Source organism: Paroedura picta, chromosome 2, assembly GCF_049243985.1.
Source record: "Paroedura picta isolate Pp20150507F chromosome 2, Ppicta_v3.0, whole genome shotgun sequence".
NCBI classification, from domain to species: Eukaryota; Metazoa; Chordata; class Lepidosauria; order Squamata; family Gekkonidae; genus Paroedura; species Paroedura picta.
In genome coordinates, this window is record NC_135370.1 from 90,952,175 (window position 1) to 90,978,714 (window position 26,540).

The 26,540-nt window shown below is 40.5% G+C and overlaps 1 protein-coding gene and 1 long non-coding RNA gene across 2 annotated transcripts; one reads left to right on the forward strand and one right to left on the reverse strand.

Moving 5' to 3' along the window:
- Positions 1–1,155: 1,155 nt before the first annotated feature.
- Positions 1,156–17,167, forward strand: SPTY2D1 (SPT2 chromatin protein domain containing 1). The gene is made up of 6 exons (XM_077321574.1): positions 1,156–1,379; positions 7,859–7,973; positions 8,677–10,122; positions 12,194–12,350; positions 13,354–13,431; positions 13,702–17,167. The coding sequence occupies exons 1-6, from the start codon at positions 1,320–1,322 to the stop codon at positions 13,796–13,798; spliced, it is 1,953 nt and encodes a 650-aa protein (XP_077177689.1). The 5' UTR covers positions 1,156–1,319; the 3' UTR covers positions 13,799–17,167.
- A 3,278-nt stretch (positions 17,168–20,445) lies between these two features.
- On the reverse strand, positions 20,446–21,829 carry LOC143829944 (uncharacterized). Its single transcript, XR_013228290.1, has 2 exons — positions 21,613–21,829; positions 20,446–20,653 (listed from the first exon to the last, which is right to left on the reverse strand). It is a non-coding gene; the product is annotated as an uncharacterized LOC143829944 (long non-coding RNA).
- Positions 21,830–26,540: the final 4,711 nt, after the last annotated feature.

A 26,540-nucleotide genomic window follows, 5' to 3' on the forward strand; every position in this document is an offset into this window, starting at 1 on the left:
TGTTAAATTTTTCATTGCTGTTTAAGTCATTCCCAAACCATGCACCTGACACGTAAATAAAAACCCTGCACTAAACATACTAAAAAAACTTGAAGGCAGCCCCTCCCTAAAAAAAAAACCCACTTGATCCTACACACTTTCAAAAAGATACAAATCAAACAATGTGCTATCAAGTAGCAGTCACCATTGCATTAGATACACCATTGCTTACAATGAGTAATTTGTACAATACCTTGCAAAAATTGAGCTGATTTATAAGGAAGAGAAGCACCGAAGACTGAACCGGGAGGCGAAAACTGGGTCTTGTAGATTTCAATAAGAGCTCCATTATATCCCCCCCCCCCCACACACACACACACCTGATCCTCAAGCCATGACCGGGAGAAGTATAAAGTTAGATTTCACTTCCCTCTCCCCAGCCTTTCACCCAGAGAATACGGGGACTAAAAGAACAACATTCCAAGATCGGTAACTTCACCCCTCGCCCTTTTCTCAAGAGAGAACAGAAATCTCCCACAAGCAAACGTGCTTCTCTACCTGCCAACAGCCCAGGATCTGAGCACCTGCGGGCTGCCTGAGAGCGAAGGACCGTTTGATCAAGCGAGCCTTGCTTCACAATAGGCACGCACAGGGGCTCCGCCTATACCTTTGCTATCACCGATTTGACCAGTTCACGTTTAAATCTGGATACCGAGCAGAACTAGAGCAAGCACCGCCCAACAGCCAGCCAACCAATAAAAAGCTATAAGGAAGCCGTCTCAAAGTGCAAATTTGCGTCCCGTCTGCAAACAAACCCAAACAAGCTCAATAAAATCAGAGTCTAGCAGCACCTTTAAGACCAACAAATCTTTGTTGGTCTTAAAGGTGCTACTGGGCTCTGATTTTATTGTGCTACTTCAGACCAACACGGCTACCCATTTGAACCAACCAAGCTCAGGCCCGCCTCTCAGACGGCTGAACCGACGCAACCTTTTCAAGGCCGAATAGAAACACACACACACACCCCTCGTAGAGAGGCGATTTAAAAAGTTCGCGTCACGTGACGTTTATGGCCACGTACGCTCCGGAAGCAGGGATTATTTGCGTGCTCGCGACAGGCATGAATGACGGAAGTGACGTCTGATAGAGAAAAAGTCGGCCCGGCCTCCGAGGTGATATAAAGGGCGGGGGAGAGTCGCTTTAGAGGCCGGAAGTGGGAGCGCGGAGGGAGCGAGGAACTTTTCTGCCTGCCGGGCGCCCGGTCGCTCTGAGGGGAGCGCAGGCATCCCACCGTCGCCCCCGCCCGCGGGCCTGGCGGGGAAAGGGCCGCGGAGCCCAGCATGGAGTTCAGTGAGATCCTGATGGTGGCGTCGGAGCAGCAGGGGCTCAGCTCTCTGCCGGTGAGGGGGGGGGGAGGGCGCCGCCTGGCTCGACGGGACCGCCGCTCTCCCCCCGCCCGCCCCCCCCCGCCGCCGCCTTCCCTCGAGAACCCCCCCCCCTCGCAAACACGCCGCTTTCTCCGCCGGATGCAGCTGCCCGGAGTCAGGATGGCTGTGGCCAGTCTCATCTGTTGCTCATTCATTTAGTCATAGCTCGTCCGGAGCCTGCTTCGAAATACTTTTCTTTCTTCTTTTAAGCGTAGTGTAAAGAAGAGGCTAAATCGTTTTCCCTCTCCGTTTCAGTCTCCTTTGCCAGAGAAGCCAATTAGAACCACCCGGGCTCAAGAGTTTTCCCGCACGTGTTTAAATGCCTGCCTTCTCTTCCAGGGAATAACTGAAACCCTTCCCAAAACAGGACTGAGCGAACTTGCCCTGGTTGTACTTTAGCCAATAGAACGTTTTGAAGTTACTTATAGTATATATTTTTTTAATCCCCTTCTGTTTTCCCCTTCCTTTTCCCTTGCAATTTCAAGTTAGCCACAAAATAATATCCTGATTGAAACACTTTAAACTGTTCCTAGTTTGGATGTCAGTCAGTCATATAAACAGGAAAGTAACAGTGGCCAAGAAAACATAACAGGAGGCATGCCGGGGTGTGTGTGTGAGTGTGAAAGATCAATAGGACTCCAATACTTTGACTAACTGTAGTAACTGGTTATTGTTTTTTGGTCCAATTTTGGTCTTCCATTAGCATGTAGCTAAGGTTTTTGAAGGTTTCTTGGTTTGTTTTTAAACTGAAACTTATCTTGAGATTGTACTAAAGCAGAATATGAAGTTGAAATTGGGAAAGTTCAAGGCTCTTCTTGCTTAGTTCACCAGCCAGGGATGGATTTTGATTTGAGGGTTATAATGATTATGCTAGAGAAATTAAGGGCTTTTAAAGTGAGATTCTAGATATGTGCAGCAGAACTGTTTAACTGTAGATTTTAATTTATTGCTGTGTGTTTTTATCTGTTAAGAGGGGAGATAAGGTGCATCGCTTTTTCACCAAAACGTGTGAAAAGTGTAGAATAAAGAAGCAAAGACATGTGTATATATACACACACACAAACCTGCACATCACCCTTAATTGTGAAAATCACTGGCAGGTTCTGATCAAGTTGTGGGAGTTTTTAATGTTTGCTCTATTTGAGCTTGACTCACGTATTTCTGGTTGTAATGGTGTAAAAAAAAAACAGGAGAGCTGAATAGAGAGAAATATGGATTTGTTATTTCATTTGGTAGCTGTGTTAAAGAAAGTGTATGAAATGATAGTGCATTGTTATAAACAGTGGGTCTTCTAAAGTCATTTCAGGATCATGGTGACAAACAGATAATTGTGTTACTGACTGTAGTAAAAGGGCAGGAATTTACCAAGTGATCTCAGGACCTCTTTCTGCTGGTGTACCTCTTTCCCCAACCTTTTCAGAACCCTCTTCATATCATCATATTTTCATAAAGGTGTTGGCTTAATTCACTAGTCATATCATTAACTGTAAAGAAACCCAAATACATATGCCTGCATTTCTTCATGTTTGTCCTTTACTTTCCATGTTCTTCCCATTCTGTCACACTTACCAAACTGCTGCTTCACTCTTTTTCATATCTGCACTGTTGCAAGTCAAGGATAAGCTTTTTGGGTTTATATATTATTTAGTGATTTAGTGAAGACCATATTCATTAATAGTATTAAACAATACAGAATTTTAAAAAACGAATTACTAAAACAGTGGGTTATATCCTACCATTTCACTCAGCAAAGTTGGAAGCCACTTTCAGGCCTGAGAAGCCTTCTTCCAGAGGCTTTATACCTTTCATAGCAAGGTGGTAGGATACAAGCCAGTGTTATAGTTGTACAACCCATTGGATTTTGCAAAGCTTGATTTACAAACTTATAGGATAATATATAATCTTCAAGAGTGGACCAAGTTAATTAAATAGTTATTTTTGACGTTTTCCTTTTCTTAAAGAGACATTGCATACAGAATTTCTTGAGATCTCTGCAGCTTTATTGATGTTTAGATTTAGTATTCTTTAAAATACAGGATTATTTAACAGCTTTCAATGAAATGAACACCTCTCAATTCTGATGAGAATGTTCCTTGATTTCATCAATGTATAACAAAACAAAGAGTTCATGAGACAAATGTAGCATGAATAAAATAACTTTGGTGTGGTCCAATCCACTAGAATCAGACTTAAACCGTATGCTCCCATTTTGCCCTTTCTGATAAACAGTTCACACACATGAAGCTGCCTTATACTGTTCAGATGTTCATCATGATCTACTCAGATTGGCAGCAGCTCTACAAAGTCTCAGGCAGAGCTTCATATCACTTAGTGCCTGGTCCTTTAGCTGGAGGTGCTGGGGATTGAACATGGGGCCTTCTGCAAGATAAGTAGGTGCTCTACCACTGAGCCACAGTCTCCCTAAAGTTACGATGCAAGGTTTTTATGGAAAAGGGAGGTATGTTCAGTGGCCTGTATGTTCTTGTTTAAGGGGTTTGGGTGGAGTTGGACAAGGAATATCGAAGGTATTCATAAATACTCCATGTTCTACAAAAGCCTGGCACCACAAATTCTGTCACTGCCCAGGAGATAGGGAATAGGACTCTGTTATGATCTTCTAGGAACCCTCCACATGTGTTGCACTACTCTACTGTTAGTGTTAGGTAGCATCTTAACTCAGATACCGGTTTTCAGTCTCTTCAGCTAATAATCTTTTGTCTTGAGCTAGTTCTTTGGGGAAGCATAGATTTCATAGAATAGAATCATAGAGTTGGAAGGGGCCATACAGGCCATCTAGTTCAACCCCCTGCTCAATGCAGGATTTCTCAGTATCCAATGAAGCCATTTTTTCTATCTTTACTTCATTAGCAGAGTCAGTTGATATACTTGTAAAATGTCTGAAACTTTCATGGATCATTTGAAGAAAGATTCACTGGAAATTTCTTCCACTGCAGTAAAGACAAAAAAGAGGACCTGCTAGGTATTATTTTTAAAACCTTAGGCTGACACTAGATATAAATATAATAAATAAATAAATAAAATAGATTCAAATATTGTTGAAACAGCATGGGCAATCTTAACATAGATGCCAAAAGGTTCTTCCTCTGAGATGGAAGACATTTTCAAGGGTGATTTCTATCATCCAATCAGGGAGACATGAACAATTTTTCAACTTCCTGTCTCTAGCCTGTGGGAGTCATTCTCTTCAATGTCTTTCCTGCCTTGACAGGGAGAAAGCCTAGGGAACAATATTTGCCTTGTCAATCCTAAAATCTATAACCTTGACCTGATTCAAAAGCTTTCCTTTAAAAGTCCACAGAACCTAACAAGAAACATCCAGGTTCTTAAGCATGGTCTTCAGTTTCTGTAGTTCTGAACCTAAATAATAGTATTTTGATTCACTATATATTTGAGCCATTGTTCAGAAATAAGTAAAAGAGTGTTCTCTTTAAATTTTCTGGTTGACAAGAAGGATTTTTGAACTGCATATTGCAGCATATAGAAAGATATGCAATGATAAAAAAAATAAACTCTCATAAAAGGCTTGTTGATACCTGATTGTAATTCAGCAAGTACTGGAATAGATATAAATCCCAAGAGGGAAGCTAAGGAAGAAATCCTAAAATATATCTGAGAGCTCTAGCATATATTCAAATAGTGCTAATGGAGGTTTGTTTTATAAGCAGCAGTTTTGATAGTAGACTTGGCTTTTAGTTGAGTGTGATTGAATTTTTACTATATTAGATCACACTTTTATCCTTTGTAAGATTATTTAGTGTATTAATGACATAAATATGAATGTGTGATGTGCTATGTTATGCAGTATATGAGAATGTCATATGAATCCTTAATATTATTTTTGCAAACCAAAAGGAAATGTGAGGTCTTCCTAATTTAATTTATGTGAAGCTGGCTGATGAGAAGGTTTTTTTAAAAGATTGCATCATGTCCCACCAAAATTATAGACCTATTAGTTCATCTCCCTAAGGAAAACTGTGCTAAGAAATAATTAGCTGTTTTCTAAAATGAAGCAACTAGTAAACTTGTGAGACCTTCCTTCTCTGATCATTCAGCTATAACTGCCGGTGCTTCTGTTTGATCCAAGTGTTTATTTATTATATTTATATATACCGACCTCCTAGAAGGCTCAGTATGCTTGGCTGCTTTGATTATTTGAAATCTTATCCTTGTACAAGTACACACAGGCTTCTCTCACTTAAACTGACCAGGGTCAGTGAGTAATTCTAATATAAAAGATGTGTTTTTAAGCTGAACCGTGGCATTTAAAACACTGAAAATTGTTTTGTTTAAGCAACATGCTAAATATTAACTAAGAGGCCCTATAATTAAAAAAATAAAGCTTCTTTGTATGCAGTAGATCGTTTTCAGTATTGTGCAATCAAGGCTGAGTGATATTTTTCAATATTAAGAGTTCAGTAATATAGAAGAACTGAACACCGGCACTCTTAGTTTGAAGGGTTTTTTTGGTTTTTATCTGCTCTTTCTAAGAAAAGGAATAAATGCCAACCTTGAAATCAATAAAGTTGTAAGGCTGATTTTGCCAGCATTTTAAATGTTGTGGTATGTAATCCATTTTTAAAATGTGGTCTTAAAGACTTCTGTGTTTTTAAAGCATGTTTATTGCTTGAAGGTCCCATACTTTGTGATACAGAATGCTAGCTTGCACATTTTTTTTAGCATTCAGCTATAGAATTGCCATCTGGCGCTGCTAAGAAAGAGATAATCACTGTTTACAGCTGTAAAATACATACTAAGATAGCTTGACCTGTGTGTTTTTCATTAAGGGGCAAACTTTTGGATAACTCTTTGAAGGCTGATTGGTGCTGTTGCTTTATCATATGGGAATAAAATGTTTGTTTAGTGTAGCTGCCTGTAGCTTAATAGGATTTATGCAAGTTGTATGTTTTATTAAGGCTAAATTTATAGGCTTTGTTCTGGTATTCCTCATCTCATGGCACAGGAATTTCGGTCAAAGCAAAGCTTAGCAAGCAAACAATGATTCATAGCATAAACTAGCTTGTAATTTATTTGAAGTGCACTTGTCAGTTAAAGATTTAATTGTCATTTTTTTAGCTGTAGTTGTATAAGGAAAGCTGTCCCTGCATAAGCATTTGATATGGAATGCTGTATTATAAAATAGAATAACCTATAGTTGGCACCCATGTTTTAAATAAAGAATATTACTGTTTGAACTTACCTGCGATATTCAGCCTGTGCAAAAAGGTGTGTACTTTGGTCCTCTTCAGATTTACTTGGCATTAATTCCCACTGTGTTCCTGGGACTTCCGTGTAGTGTAGTGGTTGAGTGTCAGACTAGGGTCTGGGAGACCCAGGTTCCAATCCCCACTCAACCATGAAAGCTTGCTGAGTGATCTTGCCCCCACCCACCCACCCGCACTTTTAGCCTAACCTGCCTCACAGAGTTGTTGTGTGGATTAGACAGAGGAGAGAACAATACAAGCCACATGGGGGGTCCCTATTGGGGAGTAAGGCAGAGTTTAAAAGAAGTAAGTAGGTTACACAGAGATTGCAGTCTGAAACATTTAGATGCAGGTGCCATGACAAATGACAAATATGTAGATCATATGCCGTTACCAAGTGACAAGCTAGTAGAAAGATTCATCAACATTTATTTAACATTTGCTAAGTATTTTAAATGTTTAGACTTTAAACATTACCAAGATTATTACTAACATAATAAATTTATATAAGCAATAATTGTCAATTGTTACCGTAGTTGTTGTTTGCATGCTAGCAGCAACTGTATGAACTTTGTGTGAGATGGGGGGAGGTATCATTTTTGTGAACAAACCATATGGATGCCTGTAATGCTCTAGATCAGTAGTTCTCAACCTGGGGGGTCGGACCCCTTTGGGGGTCGAATGACCCTTTACAGAGGTCGCTGCAGGGCCAGCAGCTTGGCTGGGGGGGGCGTCATTTTGTATCTAAGTATCTAAAACCATATGATTCTATTTGTTCTTCTCCTTTCTTGTTGGGGGGGGGGAAGTAACTCGTGTTTCTGAATGTTGTCTTAAGATAATGTGCTCTTCCATAGTCTGACAGGGCCCAGCAGTTTTAGGAGAGGAAATTAGTCACTTTCAACGTAACCCAAGCATGTGTAATGGCATATTTGAACCCATCTTTTGACGTTGTTGTTGTTTAATAACTTGCTCTCTTGGTAAGCTTCCTAGTATGCTTCCCCAAATTACTCCTCAATATGTACACATGGGTTCATAGCAGTCAAAGAGTATGTAGACTTCCACCACCCATTTTAATTCTTCTGGTACATTATAGAACATAAGTGCCACAAAATTCAGTTGCTTTAACAAAGCTGTCTTTAGTTGTAAAACAAGCCAGTTGGCTGGGAGCAGCGGGATAAAATTGGGAAAAAATTGATTTCATATTTACTGGGAATTTCCTTTCCCTTGCAGAAAAGATATAGCTTGGCAGTAGGCCCTCCCAAGAAGGATCCAAAAGTAAAAGGTGTCCACTCAGCAGCAGTGCAAGCATTCCTCAGGCGGCAAGAGGAGGAACGTAGGAAAAAAGGTATTTGCTGTTTTCCACCTTGAAAAGTGTTATCATTTGGAATGACTTTTCGACTCATTAAAGAATGCTGTTTGTGTGTTTCCGTTGTCTTTCAATATATTAAAGCAATAGTATAATTGCTAAAAGCTTAAATACCTTTGGGGGGGGTGTTGTACATTTAAATATGCAAACGGTTAAAAACTAAAATCTGACCTACTTTCTTGTTTTTAAAAGCCCCAACTACTCTTTCTGTCCATCCTGCACAAAACTACATTTGGTCTATACTGGGCATGCCCATCGGGATTTTTAAAAACTTTACCCACTGAATAGCAGAGCTCTGAGCCATATCACAAACTGATTTTGAAAGTCCCCTCAGTTTCAAAAGTTGATTGCCATGTGACCTGCTATTCAATAAGCAAACCCCCCAAGTCTCCATGGACACATCAGACTAGTTGTATATTTCTCCAAGCCCTCATTTTTAGAATAGCCTAACTAATATGTTGGTGTAATCTTCCATGTTTGATTTTTAAAGGGTATTTTAACCTGTTTTTCTCTGAGATTAGAGTTTTATTTGCTGCTTAGTTGGAGAATGGAGTTTTTTGATGACTAAGAAAATGTACCATCAGAATATCAAGGATGGGTATGGTGTTATACTATTCACAGTTTGTTTGCTTTAAACTATCAAAGATTTCTTGTGCAGTTTTTATAAATAATTTTTTTATAGATCTAAAGGAAAAGAAAAGAAAAGAAGAACTTTTAGCTAAGCGTGTGGAATTGAAACATGACAGAAAAGCAAGAGCTATGGCTTCTCGAACAAAGGACAACTTCCGTGGCTATAACGGCATTCCTATTGACGAAAAACCTAAAAGAAGGCTGACTGGTGAAAGCCAATCTGATAGGAGTCCATCAGCAGCATGTGTGACAGGTGATGAAATGGAGCAATTTGAACTTAGCCAGACGGAATCTGAGCCTGAATCTGAAGATTATGAAGAAAAGTCATCCAAAACACCAGTGAAACCAAAGGCACCTCCCAAGAGTACACCCCCACTCCTGAATTTTACAGATCTTCTAAAGCTGGCTGAAAAAAAACAATATGAACCAGTGGAAATAAAAGTAGTAAAAAAGACAGAGGAAAGACTCATGACAGCAGAAGAACTGAGAGAACGAGAGTACTTGGAACGGAAAAACAGAAAAGGGATTGTACTAAAGGAGAAGAAAGGGGGGAAAGAAATGAAACTTGTAGTGGCACCTACTTATTCCACTTCCAAAAAAGACCTTTCACAGAAGGAGCTGTTAAATGCTAAACACGGCAAGCATTCCACAGATAAGCATTCCTTCTCAAAAGGAAGTCTTGCCTCCCAAAGTTGTCATGATAAGAAATCCAAAGGATCAGCGTTATCCTCCAAGCTGAAAAACCCTGAGAAAGCAAAGCCTGTACTCCAAGGGCCTTTAAAAAATTCATCTAGCACTAGTCATAGTAAAGCTCCAATCACTGGAGGACAAAAAATTGGATTGAGTTCTCATACCCCAGTCAAGAAAATGGCCGCTAATGAGGCTCAGAAACAGTCATTAGTTAAAGAACCTAGTCTTAAGAAAATTATTGGTCAAGTGAAATCAACTAGTGTGTCTGCTGCCCATCACGAAAGTATTAAACATTCCAACTCCAATAAGGCAAGCAGCAGTTCTGGCACAGGAAAATCTCTTCCACGAACGAAAAGCAGCTTGAGTACAGGACCAGGGAGGCCAGGCAGCAGTTTGAATACAGGACGTGGATTGCAGAGCACTAGCTCAAGCATAGGACCTGGACGATCAGGAAGCATCTCAGGATCTGTTCAACGAAGCAGCAGCTCAAGTGTGGGGTCTGGGCGGCCGGGCAGTAGCATAGGCATGGTACCCAGCAGACCAGGAAACAGTTCAGGACCAATGCGTCCTAATGGTGGTCAAAACGCTGCATCTGGGCGGCCAGGTAGCGTGCTGAACAGTGGACTGGGAAGAGCAAGCAGCTCAGGGCCTGGACCAGGCCGGCCAAGCAGCTCTTCAGTTGGAAATGTAAAACCAAAGTGCACTGTGGTATCAGAAACCATCTCATCTAAAAATCTGGTCCCCAGACTGTCTAGTGGCCAGATGAATGGGATAAGACAACAGCAGAGACCTGGGATTCCTCCACAAGGTATCTTTGAAGCTTGTGTTATTTATTTATTTAGATTTTTATACCACCCTTCCCTACGGCTCTGGGCAGTTTACATAAAATATTTTAGAACATTTACATAGAACAATATCAATATAACAATAACTTGTTATAAGTAGGTTATAAGTAGGTTGATAAAGGTTATAAGTAAGTTGATAGATAAGTCTTGTTGTTGTTTGAAGGGTTAGTCTCTCATGCTCTGTCGAAGTATTTATTTCTTCTCTTCCTCAAAAAGTTGGGCATTCTAATTTCATGTGGGACTCATCTGAGTTCATTGGGACTCACTTTAAGAAAGTGTGCAAGTTTTCAGCCTTACTAACAAACTCTGTAAAGAAAATAGAAATCAAAATAGAAGTTGTACATGAGCTACTTTGCATACATACATGGATGGCATGTCGTGGTAATCTGCTTAGGTAAGATTTTGATAAGTCATGAGTGCTGGTGTAGGCGAACTTGCATAAGTTGTAGTTCCCATAAATTTGCATATTATGAGGGCTTCAGCAAAGACAGTTCCTTATATATGAGAATATTTTGCCTGATTAATAATTTGTAGGAGCAGATTAAATCCCCTTCTTTGAAAGAATCACTCCCGTTGGGCAAAGAGGAACTGGGTTTCTCTTGGAACACAAGCCTAGGAAAATGGGGTTTTCTTAATCATTGCAGCAATTAGCAGGGGCTTGGATTCTTTGGTTCTTTTTTGCTAATAAGGTTGGCTTCCACCACCAGAAATCTCCCCTGGAAGCAAAGTGGCAACATTGGGTCCAGCCAGTCCTGAGCTTTTATTTATTTTTATATACTGCCCCCTCTTGACCAAGTCATCTAGGGGCAGTGTACAAATTCATAGGCTTCACAATAAAAACAAAACTGAACAACAATATAATTCACATTTTAATTGACAACATGCTGTCATTCCATTTGGTTAATAAAACCAAATATAAGCTTTATTGAAAAGAAAGTAATAAAAGAAAAGCATAAAAATAGCTAACAACCTAACAAGCGGTTAGATAGAGAAGAATAGGGTGGGAAAATAAGGTCCAGTATAGTTACCTTTCCTGTAGAGATGATAGGCAAGAGAAAGCAGACTGCACGGGGGACCTGTGCAGGGTGTTCAGATGAGTCCCATATCCAAAATGCACACAGAGGCTTGCTAAAGCCATTGTTTATATAGGGTTTGTGGGAGCTGGCCTACGTGATGCAAGCCAGGTGGGAGGCTAGTTGGAAATGTCCACTGAGCCTGGTGTAAGGCAACTGCTGTCCCATGCAGGAGATGGCTGTTGATGGCCTTAGACCAGCATTTGCTGGCAGTGGCTTATGGGAATTGTAGTCCATGGACATCTGGAGGGCCGCAGTTTGACTACCCCTGCCTTAGACAAAGGTGTTAATGGATCTGAGGAAGAGAGCCATCATGTCTTGATGGGGCTAGCTGACAGGATGTGGGGAGGAGATTTCCCCTGGCAGAGGGGCCAAGTGTGAATATGTAAGACAAAAGGGGTTTGCCTAGGAGCCCCTGGGCAAACAGGATGGAGCCGGTCCACTATCAGTAGTACAATGGAGAGGGGGTAAGATGGAGAGCAAGGTTGAGCCAGGGAGCACCTGGAGCAGGCAGAGGCTGACATTCTGAACCTAAGGCAAAGAGCAATGATTTCTAAGATGGAGTCTGACCTGACTTAGTCAGACCTAATCTATGCCATAGCTTTGACTTAAGCCTAGACTGTTGAGGAATACCATTGGTTGTAGAAGACAGTGTGCCTGTTAGTAAGGCAGGGGGTCCTGCCGCATGTAATATTTGCATGGTGCAATCTGCCTTGAATCTCGGTGAGAAAAGCAGACCTTGTTTGTCCTATTTATTATGGGCAGGGCTTTGGAGATCCTGAAATCAAGCTTGCATGTCTCTGCAAGGTTAATAGTATTGATGGTCTTATAAGCACTCTTCAAAATAAGGCTCTTACAGTGTCTAGCTCATTTGTTCTTTCAGTATTTTGCAGCCATTGCATGTAAAATCACAAAAATTGACTTAGCAATTAAGCAAATCTTCCTAAATCTTTCTCTTCAGGTTTTCAAAGGTCCTTTCCACCTATTACTTCTAAAAGGCCATATGAAGATGAAGATGAAGATGATTCTGAAATGGAGGATTTTATTGATGATGAAGGAGAGCCCCAAGAAGAAATCTCTAAACATATCAGAGAAATATTTGGATATGATCGCTCTAAGTGAGAAAATTAACTCCAAATGTGATATTCATACCATTATGTAGTTATGACAATCTAACTTGTATGTGTTAACTGTAGAAACATTTAAACAAGATATTAGAAAAGGAAAGGCAGCCTTTTATGTATTATCGTTTCATGATTTCATTTGAATTTTGCCTGTCATTAATCTGGTGTACAGGCAATTGCTGTGTTTTGACCAAGAGTTTTCTGTTATTTGAGCCCATTATGATCATGGATAAAATATGCTAAATTAATAATTTACATCCATGTTTTCTGAAAACATACTTAGCAATTCGCTTTGAGTTTTGTGTTGCTTGTACTAGAATAGGTACCTGAAATATAGACCTTTGCTTAATTGTACTTCGTTCTGTGAGACAAAACATAAAAGTATAAAAAAATTCTCCTTGATTGGTCTAATCCTGAAATAATATTACAGGACTGCCTCTCCCAGTATGCCTCCCCGAGAACTCTATGATCTGCAGATACCAACTGTGTGGTGATTCCTGGGGCCTCAACCAGAGCCAGGGGCTTTGTGGCCTTGGCTCCTGCCTGATGGAATAAGTTACCAATTGAGACCCAGGCCTTGATGGAACTAAAACAGTACTCTTCCGGCAAGCCTATGTTTGAGGCCAGGACAAACAAAGCTATGGGCCTCCCTCTGCTTCTCCCATCTTGTGTCCCTTCTGGTTATGCTGGCTCTCTCCTGCACTTTAGGCGATTCTCCTGCCATAGTACTAAACAGAATGACCAGCGAAGCTATGGTGTCAACAGAATGGCAATATGTTAGATTTTAAATTTAAATTGTCTGTGTTTTAAGATGTTTTTAATTATACATGAGTTTTGTAAGTCACCCTGAGTTCACTTGCAGGGATGGGCAGAGTATAAAGTATAATAATAATAGTGGAAATGGTCTGTTTTTGTTGAAATGTATGCAATTCTCATAAGGTAACTGATTTTATATTTTTTACCTTTGAACATTTTTACATTTAACTTTTGTTTCTAGGTATAAAGATGAAAGTGACTATGCCTTACGTTACATGGAAAGCAGCTGGAAAGAACAGCAGAAGGAAGAAGCCAAGAGGTGAGTAGTCAAAAAATCATCATGGTAGTACACACCCTTTCCGTAGCTGTATATAGCTTCCTGGGTCCTGGCTACTCTCTTCAGAAGTTTATCAAAACTTAAGCCATGATTATCTATGTGAAGCAAAGATATTTCAGTTGGCTTTTTAGCAATTTGAATTAGAAGTCTGGAGGGGTGATTTAGGGTAGCTAGGAGTTCATTCTAGCAGGAATTGTTGTGCGTATGCTGCTTTTTCTTGCTTTTAATGATGTCTGGAACTTCCTTTTGCAGCTTGAGACTTGGAATGCTAGAAGATCTAGAAGAACAGAGACGCGAAGAGGAGGAATTGAAACGCAAGAAGCAGGCCAAAAAGTTGAGAACACGCTAACTAATTTGCCATAACTTGGGTTTTCTGTCACACTTCCATTTCTTTTCCTCTGTTCTTCCATGCGATAAACTATATAGAGGAAACAGAAATAAGATTTTTTTTCTTTACCCTCAGATGATTATTTTTAATACTTGCCAAGGTTTTTTTAAACAAATAAATTATGCACTAATGGAGCATATAAAATGGAGTAGATAGCGGATGAATGTTACTACTGCCTAAGGTATTTGGGAGGATGCTGGCAGACTGTTGACTGACTATGCACTGGCTTGCAGCAAGTGGGCCTCACACACCGGTATGCCAGTCTGCTTTCTTCTTCACTTTCCTTAAAAGAATAAAGAATAATGGATATTGTTCCCTTTTAAAAGACACAGTGTGTTCTGAGAAACAAATCTTAAAATAATCACTCTTTAATGTTCAGATAAAGCACAGACTTAAAATGTAGCTGCTGTTATTGATGTTGAAAGCAATAGACATATGTACTGTCATTTCTGTTAGGATAATTGGCTTTTATAAAGAAGTCATAACTTGATGATGATGAAAGATCAAGAGTTTTGTTTTACTAATGCAAAGCCCTGTTCTCTCCACTGCAATTGCTTGTGTAGGTGGGGTGGAGCACTATCCAATATGGGGCAAAGTAGCAGTCCTGACCAGGAACACCTTCATTGCTGATATCAACCCCCTCCCACCCTGTTGCTAAGCTCAGTTTTTGGTAGTAGTTAAGGGCCTTTTTATCTGGCCTTGTGAATATAATGCTGGGTGGCGGAGCTTAAAGCCCTGTCTCCCTGTTGGGCAGGTTACCCATGTGTTAGATGGAAGTCTTGTGGAGGCTGGTACTGAGCACAGTGCCTGAAGCTGTCCTGTGCTGCCGTACCGAAAGATAGAATTGGCAATTCTTATAATTCTTAAAATAGTAAACAGAACCAAAAGATTAGTTTGTCTCTTCAAGCTGAAATTTTATGCCAAAAAATAAGATGAAAATAAAAAATAAACATTTATCTTGGAAAACATGAATGTGCAATGTACCTATATATAATTTCTATGAAAAGTTTGAGTAATATTTTAGATATATTTTAAGCCCAGCTTTTTCAATCTAAGCTTGGATTTGGCACATTAATAAGTCTGAATCCTGCTAGTACATATTACCACTGCTACTAGATTTTTTCCAGCACACTGTTCTGGTTAGAGAGCTGAACAATTACTCTGAATTTCATTAATAAAAGCATGGATTGTCTTATTTGCTGAAAATCTATCTTTTCAGTTTGTCAAGATTTCTCTTGAAACTGCACATTGATTCAATCAGAAGTAAAGCCCAAAATGTGTTAGATCCAGACAAAATTTCCTATAAGCAAAATGGTGTTTCCCTGCCTCTCTGTTCCCACTGATCTTTAAAGGACTTATCCTACAGTATAGGGGACCTTTGGAACAACAGGCGGGGGAGGGGGACGTGCTGCAGCAAGGAGGAGGACATTTGTGGAAATTGATACTCAGTCTGGATCCAATCACACGTGTGCATTTTGCGAGAGGCTGCATTTTCACTCTGCTAGTCAGAATTTTCCTCCTTCTGTGTGTACGGAATCCTAAGTCTCAGTTCCTTGTTGCTCACCAAGTATCCGTAATATGCTGTTGCAGCAACAGTCCCTGATAGTTCCTACTATGAAAAGAAGGAATCTAACCTCCTAATTCAAGTTTCAAGATGAAAGGAAGTGAAGTTTAAGGATTTCCTTTTTTTAATATTGGAGAAACCATTCAGCCTTTCTAGTTACCTGGAGAACCATTTGCCTTTGCTGTACCTTCCTGAAATAGAAATTCTGGGCAGTTGGTGTAATTGGTTTGCTACAGTTAACTTGTTATTTAACAAGACTTCTTTGTTTAATTTTTTTACAGAACACTCTATACTTTATGTTCCACACAAAACTGCTTTGTCTTGGAACTCTCACTGAGTCTAATAGATGCATTTGTTTCTATGTTTGTACAGTCCAGGCAATGACTGTTAGAAACATGATGAAGTTGCTGTTCATTTTATAATTCTCTTAATGTGAGACCAGCTAAACCATCAGTTCAGATAAACATTTCAGCATGCCTTGAGCCTGATAAAGAATTTTTAATAACAGAATACTGGACTGCCTAGATTTCTCACGAGGCTTTATGCCTCACATGCATTAATTTGACCACTGCTTGTGATATTAAAACTCTAAATCTCAATACTTCAGTGTTACTTATCTGGTAAAAGATAATTGGAAATATCGTTAACCTTCATGTAACCCATTACATTTTACATTTCATACAATTTTCATGAAAGCTAGCCTACTCAATGTACTCCAAAGTAGTCTCTCATAATTGTATTCTCTCTTCAGATGTTATGCTGTTTACCCTTTAGTAATGTGTCTGTTTACATTCTTTGTGCCTTCTCCCCTCCTTTTATATTTCTTCAATGAATATAAAAATCTTTGGCAACCAGATGAATCGGAATACTCAAGGTTTTCCTAAAGTACACAAAACATTCAAACAAAAGTTAGTATATATTCTTTCTTTTTCCTGTTAGGCATTGCATTGATTTCACAGATTATATTAGCAAATCTCCAGTTTAAATAGCAGATCTTGTTCAGGGGTTGAAAGATGTGCCTTGTTTTACAAATCACATTTAAACATTTCCTTGAATGTAGGAATGAAATAAAGGGTTAATTCTGGTATCAAAGTTGCTATGTTTAAACTTGATGATTTGACATAATATACTTTATAGAGCCTTTCCATGCCTTGCTTTGCACAGCTATTGTAGTTGATATTGATTGATACTACTAAATAAAACTTATGGGCACTTTGTACTTCATTTAGACTTCATCTAAAAATTACCATCTATCTTTTGTTACAGCTGTACTTAAAGGCCAGGGCAGTTGTATTGTGGAAAGGCCTATTAAATAACTTTTATGTTCTTCAAAAATTCTTTAAATTATGTATTTAAAACCTTTTTTTTTTTTACATAAACCAGCTTAACTGGTTTGCTTTCTGTAACATTAATTAGCCCTGTAGCTAAAGTTCATTTCTACATATCTAGCAAAAGACCAAATTACACTGGAAAGAAAATACATTTTTGAACAGATAAGTGAATAAATTGTGATGACTATGTTGGATATCTATTTATTTTGTTGAGTGAGAGTGATACAATCAAGTGTTAGCATATTACTACGAATGATTTTAGAGAACGTGTTTTCGTATTTGTGAAACTCATTGTGTTTAGCACAATGTGATAAATCAGGTAAAAACTGTTCAGCATAACTGTTTTCTGGTGTAGTCAAAATAAATAGTTTTGCACACTCAGAGTGCAGTCTGAAGCAAGTCATGTATATAATAAATTACAGACATTTTATCGAATTTTAAGTGGTTTGTATTAATTTCTTATAGTGTCTAAGATCCCTTGCAAAATGTAGCTTGATCCTTAATTAGGAAATTAAGGAAAACATATTCACAAATCTTGTAGACAAACTGGAGCCTGTCCAGAGGAGGGCAACAAAGATGGTGAAGGGTTTGCAGACCAAGACTTATGAGGAAAGATCTGTTTAGCCTGGAGCACCAATGGGATGAAATTGATTCAAAAGAATTTCCGTCTAAACATCCAGAAGTTCCCGACAGTCAGAGCGGTTTCTCACTGGAACAGGCTTCCTTGGGAGATAGTGGGTTCTCCATCTTTGGAAATTTTAAACAGTCTAGATGTCCATCTGACAGAGAGGCTGATTCTGTGAAGACAAAGGGGTGGCAGGTTACAGTGGATGAGCAATAGGGTTGTGAGTGTCTTGCATTGTGTGGGGGGTTGCATTGTGTGGGGGGTTGGACTAGATTAGCGGTCCCCAACCTTTCTGTGGTCAGGGACCGCCTCTGGGATGAGGGGAGAGCCGACAGCCCGGGCGCCGCGCAGCAGCTGTGTGCAAACGCGCGCACACAGTTGCCGCACGTGCGCGTTTTCTCCACCAGGGGGCGCAAACACGCATGCGCGGCAATTGTGCATTTGCGTCGCCGGCATGCCAGCAGCCGCGCCTGCCTCTTCCCTGAGCTGCTCGCTATGGGGGGGGAGGCAGGTGCGGCTGTCGGCAGCCTGGTACCGGGCCACGGACCGGGGGTTGATGACCCCCGGACTAGATGACCCAGGAGGAACCTTCCAACTGGTACGAGCCAAAATCCAAAAGATTGCAGGAATATGCCATAAATACATGTGTTTTGTTCCCCCTAACAGTAACCCTCCAGACCAAATTTGGAGGCTGCCTTTGAAAAGAATTTTAGAAGTGGATTATGATATAATACGGGAGCAATAATTCAAATATAAAATATCCAAATTCCCTTGGACAAATGCTTACCTTTTTGTATGTGCCTATGCTGTTCTTTAAAAGGTAAAGGTATCCCCTGTGCAAGCGCCGGGTCATGTCTGACCCTTGGGGTGACGCCCTCTAGCGTTTTCATGGCAGACTCAATACGGGGTGGTTTGCCAGTGCCTTCCCCAGTCATTACCGTTTACCCCCCAGCAAGCTGGGTACTCATTTTACCGACCTCGGAAGGATTGAAGGCTGAGTCAACCTTGAGCCGGCTGCTGGGATTGAGCTCCCAGCCTCATGGGCAGAGCTTTCAGACTGCATGTCTGCTGCCTTACCACTCTGCGCCACAAGAGGCTCTTTATGCTGTTCGTTAGACACCGTTAAATCTGTTTGTACTATAACTGTAGTAAATATGACTTTTTTTTTAATCTTCTGAGTACTTTGTTACAATATATGTGCACCATAAGCAGGATTACTGAAAGTGGTCATTTTAGCACATCTGAGCATTGCCCTGTTGGAATGTGGGCAGCTGGTAACATGACACTTGTATTTAGTGAGATTGTAGAGAGATTGAATTGAAATGTCAGTCATTACAATACACTCAGTGATTCATAATAAGTTATTAAATGGAATATGGTATACCTTCCCTAGTATTTCTTCTATTAGAAGTCTACAGCAGTGGTCCCCAACATGCGGGCCGTGGCCCGGTGTCGGGCCGCGAAGGCCATGGTGCCGGGCCACGGTTCCCTCTCCCCGCCCCCCCGCAGTAAAAAACTTCCCAGGCCGCAAGCTTGTGGCCCGGGAAGCTTCTTACTGCAGGAGGGGGGGAGAGGGAATCAGGGCTGTGCATTGCGCATGCGCAGCCGGGGCGCACATGCGCACATGTGCCATGTGCGGCCGAAATCGCACATGCGTCGTGCGTGGCCGAAATCGCGCATGCGCGGCACTAAAAAAGGTTGGGGACCACTGGTCTACAGAATAGAGTTGCATGCTTTGTGCTGTCTTTATAAGGAATTTTCCTGTGTGTATATTTAAAGATAGATCATGGTTAGAATAGTCTAAATTTCTTAACTATATGTAATTGAGGGTGCAATATTGCCTTTGTATAGTAACTTTCATCTCGGAGGACAGCTAAATGAAGCGGATGGCTGGCAGTGGGTGCATATGTGATGGGGTAAGATGCATGTAGGTTGAGAAATTATCTTGAGCTGGATCCAGCAATTTCTCAGTCCAAGGTGCTGACAGCTGCAGATCTTTCCCACTCCCCCCCCAGCCATTTATTGCTGGATGCCCAGGAACTGCAGTGACCACAAAGCATATGGCTCAGAAGAGGAAGCAGGAAGGTACTTCACCCCTTTCCCCCTCTGCACTGTAGTCCTCCAACCTGGGTGACTTATTCCACTTGTGCCCTGTGAGTATAAAATGGCATGGGGGGGGGGACACACAGGGAATATCTGAATTATCTTAGAAACATTAGGCAATAACATTCAATGACAAAACCATACAAAATTAATTTAGGGCAGCCGGGCTCCAGTTATTAAGCACATTTTAAGATGTGCTGTTATTGAATATATTAATGTTAGGCTGTGAAGAGCCTTGATAAGACTAAGATGGTAGTATTGTATACAAATTAAACTAACATACAGATTTATTACAGTGCCTCTTTCAAACTTGCTGTAACAACAGACTGATAACTGAAGACAAAGAAAACAAAAAAGCCATACAGTCTCATTTATTATCTCTATACACTTGACAATGTTTAAGTCTAATGAACGTCCTGGCTATTGTGAAAAATCTCAGAAGAGCTGTACCTGTTCAATATTCCAATCAATGGTATTGATGGAAACAGACATTTACAGCAACCATGACCTTGGGCTGGGGAAACCAGAGCCCCCTTTACCTTTGGATAGGCTGAAGCCAACAAGATATCTGTTCTTATACTATCTTTCTCCCCTGCACACTATCAAATTTCCTTCTATTTTTTTCTTCAAAAAGTTATCTCAGCAAAGAATATGAGTAATACTATCTTTGCTGTCTGGATTCTGTATGCTTTTATTTCATGCTGGGAGCATGTCATTCTGCAGACACTTAATATATTTGTGTTTCATTTACTTAGATGTATTTCCTGTACTTTACCATTGTGATTGCATATGAAAGGTGTTCGCTGTATGAGAAATCAAAATGCATGGAAAGTTTTTTTACTGTTTGGTCTCACAAGCACAAGATCTCTGTCAAGTTAACTGCTACAGGTAATGCTTGCAATGAATGCCCTTTGCTTCATGCATCACAGACAATTGTAATGTAAACAGAAGGTCCAGGAAACTTTGTCATGAAACTATGACGTGGTGCAGTGCAGATTGCTTTATGTGTAACCAACAGCAAAAGTATGCTTCAGTGCCTCAGTACTGCACTAGGTACTGCTAGAATGTCCTTTCTTGCATTTCAGAGCTGGAACATGTTCATTCTTGAAACTGGTGGGGGTTTATGCCCTGAGCTTTGTTCATCCAAGCAATACTGGCTAATGCTGACCACCTTCATTTCTTGTTGATCCAGACTGTAATCAAACACACAGGGATATATGGTTTAATTGGAGGAAATTATCTCAAGCAAACTATAAAAATAAAACTTGCACCTTTTATCCCAATACTTGTAGCAATAAAATAAAATTAGATTTAATAATAGATTTGGACAAGGGAGGGTTGGGTATAGAAGGGGATGTGAAGTTTAGGAATAAATGTCAAATTTGGGTTGAATTTATGATGGAGAAAGTGGAGAGGTGAGATTAATCAAATAATCTTTTGGGCTCTGCGCAATGTGGAATAATTGCATAGGGTTGTATACTTCCAATCTTGCACTAAAGGTGATGCATTCCCTGAATATAAGAGACTCCACCAGTGGGCCATTCCAGGTGCCTTGACTTTACTACGTAGATGGGTAGGATACAACCAATTATTTTTAAAATGCACAATAGCATTTAATCTGCTGGTTACAAAAATTAGCACAGTTTAATATTCTGATCACAACCAGTTTTCCACTTAACACACACAAACTACCATAGACTTGAGACATACACTCCAGTTCTATTGCATATATCACCACAATTCAATGGGAATTGTGTCCAAGTGTGCTTTTGGATCATGTTGTGCCTGGCATAATTGATGCTGTTGGTTACTTATTACAGTTCTGGATCTATTCCCATTACCACTTGAACCCTCAAATTGCTGTGATAGATGTAGCTTGCATGAATATGCACATATGCACAAAGTCTGCACATTTCATGGCAGAAATGGGGAAATAGTCTGACATTACAATCACCCTGTCTTTAAAGATAGGCAATTTGTTCTGATAGTTATGTACTGACAAGTGGAGGTTTTGCTAGTATTGTGTGAAAAAGCTGAGCACTATATAAGATAAAGCTATCCTAGATTTGTGGAACTAAAACAACTGCTTTTGCATCAAACTATAAATATAAGTAACAAAACACCTTCAGTGGCCATTTCAATGCGTACTCACCTTTGGGATTTTATTTATCAATTTTATAGCTGCAAGGAAAATAAGCCAGCCAACAACAATCATTGTAGTTTCTTCCAAGGTATTCCTGCTTTCACTAGATGACTAGATGCAGCTTGCTTTTAAGGGCAAAAGGACTGAAATAGAAATCTGCTTTCAACTGATTCTAAGTTGCCCAGTATGTTAGTGGCTATCTGTGATGAATCAGACTGTATTACGGACTTGATTATGACATCATTTGTTGTATAACAATTGCTCCAAGCACCATGACATAAGCAAAATAGTGGTATCAAAGACATTTAGAGAGATGATGTCAGAATTGCAAGTGCACTCTGGGGAACAGTCTGCCAATTAACTTCCATGTTCTCTCCTACTATTTATTATGACACCCTTGGGTTTTAACATGTGCATCCTAATTTTAGTATATGTACTATGAAATGGGTATTGTAGCACTTTATTGTAGCATTTTATCCTATCTTAAGTATTAACCAGTTCTCAATGTGGCCAAATCTGTAGATACTTGAAAACCTAGAGATTGCAGACATTTATTTATTGGTTTATTTATTTTTATACTTATATACCAGCACCCCCTCTGGCTCAGGGTGATTTACAGAAAACTTGGAAATCATAGTACAGGTAAAGACATGGCTCAATAATAACAGAAGGATAACAATGGTAGTAACAATAGTAATAGTGACAGTAACATTTGGTGATAATGATTTTTCTTAATTAAAACATTAACAGTGACATTGACAGTTAACTGAATCCCATAGGCTGGTCAGTCCTGGGTTGCCCTTTTGTTTGCTCCAAGGGCACATCTGTGTGAGGGGTGTGGTTCTCAGGGCCCATTGGGTGTTGTTGCTTCTGTTGGATCTTAACCAAACACCTGGCAAAAGAGCTCCTTTTTGCAGGTCCTGCAGAACTGATAGCTCCAACAGGGCCCAGACTTCTTCTGGGAGCTTATTCCACTAGGTGGGTGCCAAGATGGAGAAGGCTCTAGCCCTGGTTGAGGTCAAATGTGTTTCCTTGGGGGCAGAGAACACCAGCTGGTTGGAGGTGGCAAAGCACAGAGCTCTTTGTGGGGTACATACAGAGAGGTGGTCCCTCAGGTACAGTGGGCCCAGCCCACGTAAGGCCTTAAAGGTGAGTACCAGGACCTTAAACCTGATCCGGGATTCATCTGGTAACCAATGCAGCTGTTTGAGCATGGGCTGGATGTGGGATCTCCATGGTGTTCATGTAAGGATCCTGGCCAGTGTATTCTGGACCATTGGTAGTTTCCAGGCCAAGGATAAGGGTAGGCCTGCATAGAGAGAGCTGCAGAAATCCAATCTGGAGGTGACCGTTGCATGGACACTGAAGAGAGAAGCCTGATAATTGCATTTTTATAGCCTGCCCTTTCTGGTTGGCTTACCAGTACATAATTATCAGATTATTCTACAAACTTGAGAAATCTCCAGGTTTGCAGAAAATCTGTAATTAAAATAACCTGAGAAATTAACTCCACCCCCCAAAAGAAGTTCCTTTAACTTTAGGAAATAAATGCCCTCAGTAGCTATGGTTAGGCAACTGCAACAGAATTGCCAGTTGAAGACTTGGCTTCTGCCACTAAGAAGAGGGGAATGGGGTAGGGCCCTTTTGACCTTTGGTGTGCATGCTCCTGTTCAACAGCACCCATCCCATGGAAGCCTGTGTAGCGTAGTGGTTAAGAGTTTTAGGGCAGGATGTAGAATCCAGATTCAAATCCCTACTCTACTGTGGAACCTTACTGGGTCAAACACACACACACAGTCTAATCTCCTTGACAGGGTTGTTGTGAAGATAAAACAAAATAGAATGATGTAAGCTGCTTTTGGTCCATGCTGTGGAGAAAGACATTGTATAGATGTAGTAAATAAAAAAGATCACAAGGGACAGAAAAAAGGTAGGTTGGTGGGCAGGTGGAAGGGAAGGAGAGAAGGATGGAATGAAGAAATAATGTGGGGGGAAAGGGATGCAAGCGAAAATTAGGTGTCCGTGCATATCCTTGTTGGTTTCCCACCGTGTTATTGAGCCTGGGCTGGCTGCCAGCACTGCACAACTCAGCCAGATTCTTCCCAGGGAGGCTGCCAGGAATGATGGAGGAGGAGAAGCTTAAAGGGGCAGATACAGGTAGGTTGGCTGGTGGGTGGGAAGGACATAAGGAAACAGGGAAAGAGGAGAGGCTATAGGAGATTTCAAAGAAGGAAAAAAAGAAACAGTAGGGGATGAAGAAATGAGATGCTTTCCATAAGTCCCTCCGAGTCTCCTGCTTGTAGTTTACTATTTTAGATGCAGGGTATGGATCCCCACCAGGCAAGCATTTTATATAACAGCGATCACTTAAGGTAGTTTCAATACGTGGGATCCACTTGGGGCATCTGAAGTAGAATATAACAAACAAAAACGTATGCTGGAAATAACGCAGGAACTTACACTGGAAAACCAATCTGATGCACAATAAGAAGCACTGACAAAATTTGATGTTCTTCAAGGTACTTTTGCCAGCTGGTCCAATGACTATTTACAAACTTCAGCCCCTTAAGGGGAAATTGCCACAGTGATACACTGATTTTTGAACTTCAAATAATTTGTTTATATTGTATGTCTAAAGAAATGACCTTGATACATGTATCTAGAACTCACACAGCATACTCACACAGTTTGAGATTTTTCTTGACACTTTTTTGTAAGGGGACCTTGAATTTTGTCAGCGTTTCTTACAGTGCATCAGATGGCTTTGTTACATACTAGTATATTTTCATACAATGTGCTTCGTTGTTGCTGGATACTTATTGTATATTATATTGGTATCACAGTATTCTACTTTGTACACTGAACTTTATTGTAGCTTTATTGCAGGTTTATTACACTGAGTCCCCACCTATCTGTGGGGTATTAGAAATCCTATGTATTATCAACCTTTGTATTATCCCACCCTTCTTCCACTGGGTACCATTTTTCATTCTATCTTCCATAATTGTATCATCACAACCATCCTTCTTCACTAGGTTAAACTGTGACGGTGACTGGCCCTGAGCTTCCTTGATAAGCTCCACACTTCAATTGGAAGTTCAAGCCCATGTCTCCAAGCCTGATCCTCTGACTAGGCCAGTACTACAGTAATCTTTGACAGTACTTCAGTCTGATTCCAGAAGATACAAAATGCACCACCCCTTCCAGGAAATGAAATCTGTGTATTAACAGGAAAGCCAGGTAGCTGAGCTGGCCCCTCTTCAGAATGGCCCCTCTTCAGTACTCAGATGCTGTTGATGAGATCCAAATTTTATGAGCAGCATGCCTTAGACTGGGTGATTCCGCTCCTCGCTAGTAAACTAGTAGAGTTTTTAGTGTGGTGGCCACTGGATTAATGCATTTGGAGTTTATTCTAATTTATTGTATTTATATACCACCCTCCCCTGTGGCTCAGGGTGGATTACATAGTATAGAATGTCCCCCAAATTTGAATCTTAGAAATAAATGCCATGATATTTAAATGAAAGCATCACATCCTGGTGGTTGTTCCACCACTGTTCCCAGGTCCCTGAAACATCTTGTTCCAGCCGTGAACAAATGAGAAACGATCTGTCTCTTAAACTGGGTTACCACTCAAATGGAAGCCAAATTGGCCTTGGGATTTGATAATTGACGGGGATTGACAGCAGTTAACGTTCCTGTAGCAAGACGATGGCATGTTCTACACAGTGACCCTGAAGCTTACCTACAGGCCTCCAGAATAATGGTTGATGATAGAATCAAGAATAGTGTATGCTTCAGGTAAGACTTGTGCTAGGCATCTTGTAGTGGGACTTCTCCCAAGGAAGGCTGTTTGTGTGCTGCTCGAAATTGTGGCTTGCCCTGACTGAGGCTTGGGATCCAGCACTGAAATTATGACCACAGGAACTGGTTGGCTACTCTGTGAGACAAGCTGCTAGACTAGATGGATCATTGGTCTGACCCAGCAGGGCTCCTCTTATGCTCTTATATATTCATTGAGTCAACTGGGATGTCACGGGAGTCAGGGATGGAAACACACACCAGTGCATGTGAAATAGATGTAATATGAACAGATGCCAGGATGGTCCATAGTTAAAGCAGGAATAAATTAACCCTGACTGGCCTGTAGTACTGACCAAATTGAGATGTGAGTCTTTCCAGACTAAGATGGAGACCTTAACAGCCATTAGTACTTGCCCTGCAGATGGTTAAGCAGGCAGCAGTTAGGCTTGCATGTTATGAGTTTATGACTTCGTACTTGGTAGCCCTCAAGCAATTGCATTTTTGAACTTTTCCACCTTGAATCTTGGCCGGGGCAACACACTCTGAGAGTTGCTGGAGTAAGCAAGGAAGCAAAGTAAGTTTTCCAGTCACTTGAATTTGGCGTGACCAAACATACAAATCCTGAGAATTCATGATGGTCTGTGCTTTGGAACAATCTTCTTGTACCATGGCAGTGCCACAAAGCAGTAGATGCATGATTATAGGTGTGCAGTCTGTGTCCATGAACATGATGTTGCCATTGAGGATTCATGAGTTTCTGTATTTTGGAACCACAATTTTGCACCATAAAGCAATGGATCTGTGATTTTTTTCATGCAATATTTGGTTATGGATATGTGATTTAGTGGTGGATTTGGGGTGTCACAAAGCAAAACTCATGAGGATCCATGATGTGGAACTATGTGCCACCAAACTGAAACAAAATGGTAGATCTGTGGTATTTGTGGTGCTCACAAATGTGCTTTTTAAAGTTTAGTTTTGACCTGTGATTTAATGCTGGACTTAGGCGTGTGTATGTGTGTGTGTGGAAACACTAGGGGGTCCAGCTTTTACCTTTTCTCTTCAATAATCATGACAATGTGCACATTTTATATACAAGTGCAACAATACTCTAATGTAGCAATCCCCAACCT